The 12,387-nt window shown below is 40.2% G+C and overlaps 1 protein-coding gene across 2 annotated transcripts in view; it reads left to right on the top strand.

Moving 5' to 3' along the window:
• NR1D2 (nuclear receptor subfamily 1 group D member 2) overlaps window positions 1-12,117 on the top strand; it is a 41,080-nt gene extending 28,963 nt beyond the window's left edge. Inside the window, exon 8 of one of the 2 annotated variants that reach the window (XM_066350440.1) lies at window positions 11,320-12,117. In XM_066350440.1, coding sequence (XP_066206537.1) covers window positions 11,320-11,393 — 74 coding nt within the window. In that variant the 3' untranslated portion in view covers window positions 11,394-12,117. Of the gene's footprint in view, window positions 1-1,767; window positions 5,133-11,319 lie in introns of those variants that run through there. The other variant, XM_066350438.1, reaches the window with a different exon arrangement.
• Window positions 12,118-12,387: the final 270 nt, after the last annotated feature.

The raw sequence follows: 12,387 nt of genomic DNA, 5'->3' as shown, positions 1-12,387 counted from the left end.
ATCTGACCCCAAGGTTGCTGGCTTGAGCCCAAGGTTGCTGGCTTGAGCAAGGGGTCACTGGCTCACCTTGTGCCCCCCCCATCAAGGCACAGCTAAGAATCAGTGAACAACTAAAGTGAAGCATCTGTGAGTCAATGCTCCTTATCTCTTCCTACCCCTATTTCCTGTCTCTTTCTCTCCATCTTAAAAAAAATATTTGCAAAGATGACCCTTACGCCTGTATGGCCAAAGTCAAATGTCAAGAGAAAAGAGGTCTTTTGTTCATCTTAACAATTTTGTCTGAAAAATTATGATCCTCCTCGAAAGTCAACATTCTTTTGTTTCTTTTTTCATAAGAATTAGCACATAGTCATGATAATAATCTTAAATTTCTGAAATATTAGACAAACTTATTTTCATCATTATTTCCTGCATTTAGAGTTAGACTTTTTCCCTTTAGTATTAAATTTTAGTCCTTGTTCTAAGTGTTTGTATTGTAGTGGCCTTTTTAAGCTACCATTGGAATTTTCAGTCTCCTTGTAAAAAATGAAAAAAGGGTATAAATGGCCAGAGAATTTTGCTTCTTTGGAGAAGTCCTTTTCTTATTAATTACAACTCCCTATTCTGGGAGCCATTGAACATTTCTTACATACTACTGCCTTCTATTGTAAAATGAAATAGGCCTTGCTGGTGGAGAATGTCAGTGGGCAAACAACATAGGTTTGGCTAATTTTAAGATACTTTCTTTTATTGCGGTGTATTAAATTGCTTATTTACATATTAGCATTTGTATGATGAGCTTAATAAACACAGTACAGTGTGCTCAATGAAAGTGAATGCTGGCTAATATAACTAGGTATTGAAGTTGCAGAGTATGTTAGCTATCACTGCATAACGAATTGTCCTAAAACTTAGTGGCTTAAAAATGTATGTATGTATTTCTCACAGTTTCTGAGGGTTAGAGATGGGTGTGGCTTAGGTGTGTGCCCCTGGCTCAGTGTTTCTTAGGAAGTTGTAGCCGATCTGTGGACAGGGTTGTGGTCTTTTATGAAGGCTTTACAAGGGTCTGCTTCCAGGTTATTCACATGGTGGTTGGCAGGATTCAGTTGGTGACAAGTCGTTGGACTTGAGTGCCTCATTCCTTGCTGGCTGTTGGCTGGAGACCACCCTCAGTTCCTTAGCAGGTGTGCCACTCCCTAGGACAGGTCACAGTGTGGCATCTGGCTCTGTGAGGCCTAAGATGGAAGCTACAGTTTTTTTGATAGTCTGATACTTTGTTCATTAGTGGTGTGTCAGGAAGTCTAGCCCACTGAAGGAAAGAGGGACACACAAGGGCAAGGATACCAGGATGGGGATCATTAGAGTCTATTTAGAGGCTGTTTGCCGCACAGGGGGACATACAAATGTAGATATATTCCATAGGAGGCAGAAGTATATTTCTAACCTGCACTATTCATTTATTTACCAATTAGAAGCAGTTGAAATGAGCAGATGGCATCTGATTTTAAAAATTAAGGACCTCTAGTTTTTTTGTGAACAAATATACCTTAGCACTAAAGAGTTTTGATTTATCAAGTGTACTATGTAATATATATCTTTATAATATAATAAATAGCTACAGAAATTTGCCATTGGAATTTTAAAAGCTTTGTCGGTCATCTTTTGCCTGTGTTCCAATGTATAAAATCTTGTTTTGAATTTAATGAGATTGATGAACAAGAGTTATATTTATATTTAATATTAATATACCCTCTCCTTCATATCCCTCTGTTCTTCACCCTCCACTAGACCGATCTGGAATAGAAAACGTCAACTCCGTGGAGGCTTTGCAGGAGACCCTCATCCGAGCACTAAGGACCTTAATAATGAAAAACCATCCAAACGAGGCCTCTATTTTTACAAAACTTCTTCTAAAGTTGCCAGATCTTCGCTCTTTAAACAACATGCACTCTGAGGAGCTCTTGGCCTTTAAAGTTCACCCCTAAGGCCTTTGTTTATTTAAACACAAACTGAATCATGCTAACTGTACATTTTATGCTAAAATGCTTATTTATATGTGTATACTATATGTGGAGATAGAAAAGACTGTTTAAGACAATACACGGTTGTAGGCTTTCTCTGTAGTCATGCAATAGCTATTTGGATTGAGATTTTTTTTCAGCCCTAATCTGATTAGACATTGATGGCATTTCCCTGATAGACCAATCAGCTGTGTCGCACTTAAACTGGAGAAGTTACACTGAATTATAGTTACACTGAATGTTAGATTTTTTTCATCTGCCAAAACGAAAAAACCATTTGATCTCCCTGTGGTATAAATATAACACACAGTCACAAGTCCTGAGGACTTAAAAAGTTAATTCTTTGTGGTGGAAGTTCTGTTACATGGTGGAAACTTGACTTTCCTACAAGACTATGTGATCTGGTAATTGGAGACTTTGAAGGTTAGGAAATTTCCTGTCTATTTTTCTCTGCCACTGTTAAAGTGTACAATCCTGGAAAGGTTAGTTGGTTGTGAAAAATGAGAATTGATAGTGTTCCCAATGCCCCACCTCACAGAGATACTAAAAAATGTCAGAAAAGCATATTTACCTCTTGGGAGATAGGCACTGTGTAAATAAGATAAAATTTTTGTTATTCATTATAATAATCTTTCCTGACTTATAAGCATTTTTGAGAAATCATTTCACAGTCCACAACAGTCTGTTATTCAAGGTTCCTGCATATGTGTGGGGTGTCATTCTGGCACACAGTGTTTATGGGTACATCTAATACATAGTATGTGTACATAATATGTATGTGAATATAGGAATACATAAATATATTTCTTCACAATATTTTGAACTGTGAAGAACTTTATCATACAATAAACTTAAAACAAGAGGTGTCAAAAGACCCAGAGTAGGCACACTTTACCTGTTGATGACATAACCATTGCTTTAAATGTTTAGACAGTAGAATATTGAATTTATGCTCTATTCTTATTTAAGCAACACTTAATGTAAAAGTGCAACAGGCAGTCGAGTCCAAATTTCAAAAAATATGTAATTTAGAGTTCATCCTTGGTGAAATTTTTGGTTCAGGGTTCTAGTTGTTTAAAAGTTTATTCAGATTCTTACCTTGACCAAAAATAGTTTTCACTGCTGCCCCTTATACACATGCTGCAGCTTGATGACAAATATTTTGATTCTTTCTGAAGAACCAGTCAATATTAAGAAAATCGTTTAATATGTTGGTGTGTGCGTCTGAGCAAGCGTGTTCCGCGTCAGTCTTCTTTCCCCAAAAAACACTACAGGGATTTTGTCAAATTAGATTTAATCTGTAATTTGGAAAATCATTTAGTGCATGACCTACAGGTTTAGAAGGGGTATAGTCAGAAGCATTCATTCACATTTCTAATACTGGGCTTTATTAAATAGATAAGATCAATTTCCATTTATGGGAGTAGGAGAAATAGCCAAAGTTAAGGGTTTTATGTATGTTTTTCTGTTTCCCTAGAAAATAGCAATTTTTTTTGTAAAGATTGCCTTCTATATAATTTTTGGATTATATAAATTTGCAAAAATGAGAAGAGCCCACTTTACTATACTCAGCCTGTTACTTTAATGACGTGAGCAGAATGCCTTATTTTATAATCTTGTTTAACTTGCTGCTATGGGGACTTGAATTCCTGTGGCACTAGTTGAGTTAAAAATAAAGTTAAACTCTCTCATTATTAAAAAGGAAAGGTGATGGTGATGTCTGTAATACAATATAAACCATAATTGTGATTTACCTTAAATAGATATTACTTTTATGGGATATACAGTATAGTTTTTGTGAATTCTTTACATGGATAGCATTATCTTTTTTATAATTTTTTTTTTCCTAAGATAAATGCATAGTTTTCTTCTATGGGGATAGAAACAGCTTTTTGAAGTAATATTGAAAACCTCAAAGATCATCTTGATTCTTAATTTTTGCCTTTTGCCTAAAGCGTCTTTATAACATGTATCTTTAAAATGATTACTAAGTCTTAGGAATGTGTAACCAGAACTATGTTAGTACTATTGCTTATAAAACCTTAGTTAGGTTCAATATATACATGTATACATCTATGTATAGGTATATAGATTTGCATTTTGTCTTATAAAATTTTATTTGAATAAATTCTTCCTGTAGGTATATAAAAAACAAAATTAATAGTTCATATGCCACTCATAGCATTTCTATATTTGAAAATAGCCCAACATTGAAACTTCTAATTCTAAAATTAAACCAGCAGCCTATTACAAGCACATTCTTTGATTGGGTCATCGGTTATAAACTAACTAAATGCAGAGTAGACAACCAGTTTTAGGAAACTTCTGAGTTGGTGGGACACTGTTGATGAATTAATAATGTACTGTATGAATTCAGTGATGCTTTAACTCTGATTTTTACATTTTAAAGTTGAAATACGGGCATTATGTCAGCAAACTTAAGGGCATTATGTCAGCAAGTTAAAACTTTTTTTTTTTTCTGTACTTTTAATGTAGCTCTTTACACGATCTGAAAAGAGGACTCAAGCTTTGAGAGAGAAATAGCTGAGGAAAGGGGGTAACATCTTGGAATGAAGCTTTTCCTTACTGTGATGGTTTAATTACAGATCAGAAAATTAGAAGGACATTTCAGTGGATTACATGTATAGCTTTCATATCTACATTTCAAGGATTTACCATTGTAACTTGATAAGATATGATTTATTTTATGTAAACATCATTGCAAAGCAAGGTGTAGAAGCTCAGCTAGATTTATTACTGTGCACGAGAGTAAGTACCTATCTCAATTATTCTTTATCTTTTCCAATATAAAGTTTGCTGAATGTACAAGAAGAGTTTATCACTTAGGATATAGAATTTTTTTTAGGGGTTGGGGGGAGGGGCTCTGTCAGGAAATGATCTATAAACATGGATTGATCTTGATTTGATCTGAAACAAAACTTGAAGCTATTCTTGAACTAACGTGAAAAAATAAAATGGATATTGTTTAAAAAAAAAGAGAAATATATTGTTGACAAGATATGAATTGTTTATTTTCTACAAACTGTTACTGATGAAGACATGGATAATACCTTCATGTTTCTGAAAAGTCATCTGTACATGGGGAGAGGGGATAATAAATATTATTTCTAACCAAGTGTGGTTTCTTCTCTCGTAAGACCATTTATAATTAACTTACTACTTTACCCCGAACAAAGCAGGATCTCATGTAAATCTCTAATATAGCATAGGGGGATGTCTATGTGCAGAGCTATTTTTAAAAGAATGTTTTAGAGTTTAGAGATTCCAGCAAGGATTGTTGCTATTTTCTATAATGCCAGCTGATGTGATAGTGTCTGATCAAATAGTCTTTCTGAGAGGGAGTTGGTGAGAGAGGAAGGGGATCCTTGATCTAGGGAACCGTCAGCCTTGGCCGTGAACGGGAGAAGATGCTTCAATAGCCCCGCGCTAGCTGTTGTGGCCGTGGCTGTGCTGGTGAAGAAAAGGCAGTTACTTAAATCAGCATTCCTTCCCTGCGTTGGTTTCCCGGACCAGTAATGTCCAGCCACTTTTCTGTGCGTATTAATTGATGTTAGGTGAGAGAAATGGGCCTCTTGATTAAATAAATTAGAAAATGCTAAAATAAACAAGGTTACTGAGATGTCTTTATGTCCTGTTCTCTAGTGAGCGAATATGCGTTGTGAATCCTTTAAGGAAGTGTTTAGTGGGATGCGGTTCTTCCCGAACTTCCTTCACCAAATACTCCCCATTTTCTTCTGTGTTGAGCACTTCTTGGGGCTCCGTGGGAAGGATGCTTCCAGGAGAAAAACCTTGTAACCCACTTTGGGTGCTGATTAGAATGATGATCATACTCTCTGGGTTAGTGTATAAATTTACATTGTATTTTACCCCTATTTTTGCACAGAGTAATAGGACACATTGAGTTCAAAATAAACATGTGTTTGATGGAAAAAATAACAGGTTCCATGACCTGAATTTTGGGAATGCTACATGTGAGTAGATGGCCAATTTACTGGTTTTAGCTTTTACACTCAGTTGGGCCTGTTAAAATTTGTGACTTTTTTTTTCTTTTTAAAGATCTTATTTATTGATTTTACAGAGAGAGGAGTATCAATTCATAGTTGATTCACTTTAGTTGTTCATTGCTTATGTGCCTTGACCTGGCAAGCCCAGGGTTTTGAACTGGCAACCTCAGGCTTCCAGGTCAACGCTCTGTCCACTGTGCCACCACAGGCTGGGCAAAATTTGTGACATTACTTTTCTTAATTGACAGTTCCTGCAGCTAAAGGTTGACAGATCACTCTTGCCTTAACTTGGTGTGTGACATTGTACACAGCTGGCCATCTGTCCATGGTCCTAGTGGTGTGACTCCCTGTGCCTTTGCCTATGCCTCAGTGCACAAGTCTCATGAGACCTTTAGCGCAAGGTCACCTCTCGAGGCTCTGGGGTAGGGGATAGGAAGTGTGCTGGGGGAGGAGGGGTTGTGTCTAGGAGTTTTCTGTGCCCCAAGGTTCTGGGCAACAGACTGGAGAAGGTCATGAAGCACAGGAAGTGAGGAAGCCCTGGCCCAGTGGCCCTGGGGCTTGTGTCAGTTCTCCAGTAGGTCTTGAGGTTTTAGGTGAATGGTTTATCCTCAAGCGGAGCCCTTTCCTGTACGGCAGCACCTTCCAATTTTTTTTTTTTTTTTTTTTTTTTTGTATTTTTCTGAAGCTGGAAACGGGGCGAGACAGTCAGACAGACTCCCACATGCGCCCGACCGGGATCCACCCGGCACGCCCACCAGGGGCGAAGCTCTGCCCACCAGGGGGCGATGCTCTGCCCCTCCGGGGCGTCGCTCTGCCGCGACCAGAGCCACTCTAGCGCCTGGGGCAGAGGCCAAGGAGCCATCCCCAGCGCCCGGGCCATCTTTGCTCCAATGGAGCCTCGGCTGCGGCAGGGGAAGAGAGAGACAGAGAGGAAGGAGGGGGGGGGTGTGGAGAAGCAAATGGGCGCTTCTCCTATGTGCCCTGGCCGGGAATCGAACCCGGGTCCCCCGCACGCCAGGCCGACGCTCTACCGCTGAGCCAACCGGCCAGGGCTAGCACCTTCCAATTTTGATCCTCACAGAAGTTGCAATTTTTGTAGTACAGTGTAAAAGAATCGACATTTTTTGGAGTTGATTCACTTCTTCTCCTAAATCCATTTTAATTTTAAAAAGATTCTTTCATCCCTCCAGGAAGTCAGGAGAATTTTTACCGTATAAAACCAAAACTTTCACCTATTGTCACTTTAACACTCGTAGCTGGCAAAGTCTTAAGAATTTTATAGTGAACACCCACTTATATTTTATTAACATTTTATTGCATTTGTTTATTGCATATCTACCTATCCTTTCATCTATCAGATCATCTTGGGGTCTTTTTTAAATGCAATTCAAAGAAAATTGCAGTCATCAGTAACCTGCTCCCTAAAATTTCCAGCTTAAATATAATTTACTAGAGTTGAGTATTAATTTACAGTTTGTTCTTTTGATGTAAAATTTATAGACAACAAATTGCATAAGTCTTTAGGGTACATTTGCCTCTCTATTTTGACATGATTCTTCCTGTGTATCCTAAAACCCAAATGAGATACAGAAAATTATCGCCCCAGAAAGACTCCTCATGCTTCTTGCTAGGCAGTCCCCACCCCAACATAGACAATAACTATTCTAAAACATTCTTTTTAGAAATGGAACCATTACAGTATGTACTCTCTTGTATAAGGCTTCATTCAGGGTAATATTTTTGAGATTCATCCATGTTATTCATGTATTGTTAGTTTTCCTTTTTATTGCTAAGTAGTATTGCTTTGTATGGATGTACCACAGTTTATCCTATTGATGGATAACTGAGTTGTTTCTAGTTTTTGGTTATTGTGGATAAAGCTGTTATGAACATTTCTTTATATTTGTAGTGGTACTGTATGTCATTTGACCCTGGGATAGAATTTGTGTGAAGTTCTGAGTGAAAGAAACACTTTTCCTGCATAAGACCTCTGGAGGCAGGGTAATTCCAAGCTGGTTCAGTGGCTCCAAATGCCATGAAGAACCCAGAAGCTAGCCCTGGCCAGCTGCTCAGTGGGTGGAGTGTTGGTCTGGTGTGTGGCTGTCCCAAGTTCGATTCCCAGTCAGGGCACACAGGAAAAGCAACCATCTTCTCTACTCTTTCCCCTCATCCTTCTCTCTCTCTCTCTCTCTTGTTCTCTCCCCCTCTCCTCTCTCTTTATTTCTCCCCCTCTCCCTCTCCCGCAGCCATGGCTCCATTGGCCCTAGCGTGTTGGTCCCAGTGCTGAGGATAGCTCAGTGGAGCCTCCCCTTCAGGCACTAAAAATAACTTGGTTACTGAGCAACCAGCAGCGGGGTCCCAACGGGCAGAGCATTGCTGGAGGCAGCTTGCTGGGTGGATCCTGGTCAGGGCACATATGGGAGACTGTCTCCCTATCTCCCCGCCCCACAAAAACAAAAAAGAAGAAAACCAGGAGCTCCATTAGATGGGCTATTATCAAACAAAACATAAGAAAAGGACAATTATTGGCAAGGATGTGGAAACATTAGACCTATTGTGCACCATTGGTGGCACAGTAAAATGGTAGAGCTACTGTGGAAAACAGGATGATTCCTTAAAAAATTAAAAATAGAATAACCAGGGCCTGATCTGTTGCGGTGCAGTGGATAAAGTGTTGACCTGGAACACGGGAATGCTGGAACACTGAGGTTGCCAGTTCAAAACCCTGGGCTTGCCTGGTCAAGGCACATATGGGAGTTGATGCTTCCTGCTCCTCCCCCTTCTCTCTCTCTCTCTCTTTCTCTCCTCTCTGAAATAAATCTTAAGAAAAAAATTTAAAAAAGAAACACAGGTAAAAATAGAATTATCATATGATGCAGCAATTCCACATCTGGGTACATACCCCAAAGAATTGAAGGCAAGATCTTGAAGATATTTATATGTCCACATTATAGTAACATTATTCACAGTAGCTAAATGGTGGAAGCAACACAAGTGTCCGTTGGTGGAGGAATGTATATACATGTAGACAGTGGAATATTATCAAACCTTGAAAAGGGAGGAAATTCTAGTACATGTTACAGCATGGATGAACCTTATGCTAAGTGAAATAAACCAGTCACAAAAGACCAAATAGTGTTTGATTCCACTTACTTGAAGTACTGACGGTAGTCCTATTCATGGGAAGTAGAACGGTGGTGCCTGGGAGTGGAGTGGGAAATGAGATTGCTTGTATACAACGTGATGGTACTTAACACTATTGAAGCGAACACTTGACAACGGGTAAGGTGGGAAATTTTATGTTATGTGTATTTGACCACAATTAATAAAACAAACCCAAACCCAGAAATTTCTGATCGTTCTTTATCATCTTGTGCATATTTGTAACGTTTCTCTCATGGCTGCTGGATAGCACCACCAGCAGGCATCATAGGAGAAGCACTATGTCCAGAGAAGAGGAGAGAACTTCTTCTTGTTTATGAGGGGAAACCTTTTTCAGGAGGCTGCACCTAGACTTCACCTCTCAGCTCCTATTGACCAGATTGGGTCTTATACCTCAAGGGAGCCTGGGAAGCAGGTATTCAGTATGCTGTAGCCCAGGGGTCCCCAAACTTTTTACACAGGGGGCCAGTTCACTGTCCCTCAGACCGTTGAAGGGCCGGACTATAAAAAAAAAACTATGACCAAATCCCTATGCACACTGCACATATCTTATTTTAAGTAAAAAAACAAAACAGGAACAAATACAATATTTAAAATAAAGAACAAGTAAATTTAAATCAACAAACTGACCAGTATTTCAATGGGAACTATGCTCCTCTCACTGACCACCAATGAAAGAGGTGCCCCTTCTGGAAGTACGGCAGGGGCCGGATAAATGGCCTCAGGGGGCCGCATGTGGCCCACGGGCTGTAGTTTGGGGACCCCTGCTGTAGCCTCTGGAGAGAGCTGCAGGCTCTTCCACAAAGAACAAGGGGTTGGAGAATGGCTGTTGGGTAGGCAACCAACAATATTTTCTTCCTCATGGAATACTGTTAAGGAAGAAGGGTCCTTTGTGAGCTCAGTATTGATGGTGACCGTCAGTGGTGACCAGAGCAGTGTCCTGCTTGATACAGTCTGATTGACCCAAATTGCACAGTTCTGATTTGTTATTATGGAGCCGCTCGGATAGATCAGTAAAGATGCAGATGATGATACAGCTGCAAAGCTCTGATTGGATGGGGAAGGTCTCAGTTCCATCAGTTGAAATACAATACCCTGAGCTTCTTACTAAGGGTCAGCTCAGCCAGCAGGAACGCAGGACAGGAGGCCTGGCTGCTCTGTCTGCGGCTGTTCCCTGAGATGCGGTGTCACCTGGGAGGCTTCTATAAACAATGGCTGCTAGATTCTGATGATGAATTTGGGTACTTCGGTGTTACCTGGGAGGCTTCTATAAACAATGGCTGCTAGATTCTGATGATGAATTTGGGTACTTCGGTGTTACCTGGGAGGCTTCTATAAACAATGGCTGCTAGATTCTGATGATGAATTTGGGTACTTGGGTGCAGTTAACCACAAGGAGTCCTTTTGGGCAGGTCTATTCTTTCTTGGGGTTGACACCCACGAGGGAAAGGTCCGTTCCAGGCCTCTCTCCGTGGCTTGCAGATAGCTGTCTTCTCCCTTTTTTTTTTTTTTAAGATTTTATTTATTCATTATAGTGAGGAGAGAGAGAGAGAGAGAGAGAGAGAGAGAAGGGGGGAGGAGCAGGAAGCATCAACTCCCATATGTGCCTTGACCAGGCAAGCCCAGGGTTTTGAACCGGCAACCTCAGCGTTTCCAGGTTGACGCTTTATCCACTGGGCCACAACAGGTCAGGCCTTCTCCCTGTCTTCACATCGTCTTCCCTCTGAGTCCAGATTTCCTCTTCTCAGGACATCAGTCAGACTGGATTGAGCCCACCCTAAATAACCTTGTTTAATTACCTCTTCAGAGGGCCTATCTCCAAATATGGTTATGATTTTAGGTACTGCGATTAGGACTTCAACATACGGATGTTTGGAGAAGTCAGAGTTCAGCCCATAACACCTGGGAACGCTAGTCGTGCAACGTCTGGGTCTGTCTTTCCCCCATTCCCCAACTGTGAGATAAGAGAGACCAGAGAATGGGTCTGTCTTGTTTTTATAGCTCTAGTGTCTTACAAAGTGCCCATCTATCAATAAATTATTTAAGTGTATTGACTATCGATGAAAGAGCTTTTTGATATTTTACTAGGGTTATAATTTAAAAAAAAAATTATTTTATTTTATTCATTTTAGGGAGAGAGGAAAGGAGAGAGAAAAGAACATCGATCTGTTCCTGTATGATGTGTCCTGACCGGGGATCGAACTAGCAACCTCTGCGCTTCGGGACAACATTCTAAGCAACCGAGCATCTTGCCAGAGCTGGGGTTATAATCTTAAAAATACTTTTTTGTGTGTGTGCGTGCTAAGCACACATCTCAAAGCTTAGTGTGGTCTCAGCCCTCTTTTCAAGGAAGTCTTCTTCAAGTAGACACGGGTGGAGGCCTCACTATCTCATGTTGCTGTAGATTTCACGAGTGCCCAGTCCTGCCGGCTGCTTTGGTGCAGAGTGTGAGTGAAGTGGGAGCGGTCTTCTAGAGTCCTAAAAGAGGCTTGACATGGAAACTGTCTTAGAATCTTGTTTGTTTGTTTTCTTCTGTTCTGAGACTTTTTGAAAAGGAAAGAAAAAAAAAAATAGCCCTGCTTCACTCAGACGTAGCAGAGGATTCGAGGTGTTTGAATTTTTAAGCACTCAAAGCCAGACTGTAATAAACAGATAATTGGCACTGAGAGGTATCACACTTTATTTGTTAGGCATTTCCTATTGTTGCTTTTCAATTTAGTAGACAGTTGAATTACAGGTTGCCATGGCAACCTTCCCCGTTGCCCAAACTGCCTGGGCCTTAAAGACACAGAAACCATATTTGGATTTATTCCATAGAGCGACATTGTTATAAAACAGAGCAGGGCAAAGTGAAGGCTGAATTAGAGCAGACAGCCTGCTCCTGCCTCTTGCCCCTTCTCTTCTCTCTTGGGGTTTCTGTGTTTACCAGGCCCTGAATAGCCCAGTGTTAGAATATTGTGTAATTTGGTCTCTGGAGTTCAAGAAAATAACCATGTTGCTGTCTCCTGTGCAGTTTTGTTACCTTTGTTGGTAACAGACTGTGGGAGTTAAGAAGCTTTGGGGATGGTTGGCACACAGTGCGGTTCAAGTCCCTCTCCGAAGCAAGGCTTGACAAATGGTCAGTTTCTCTTGTTTGTGTGACCATACTTCCTCCATTCAGGTGGGACATCAGAAGAAGGCTCCAAAGAAACAGAAGGCTA

The sequence above is a fragment of the Saccopteryx leptura genome, chromosome 10, assembly GCF_036850995.1.
Source record: "Saccopteryx leptura isolate mSacLep1 chromosome 10, mSacLep1_pri_phased_curated, whole genome shotgun sequence".
Classification (NCBI taxonomy): domain Eukaryota; kingdom Metazoa; phylum Chordata; class Mammalia; order Chiroptera; family Emballonuridae; genus Saccopteryx; species Saccopteryx leptura.
Note: the sequence above shows the minus strand (reverse complement) of the source record. Positions and strands in the feature narration are given on the sequence as shown.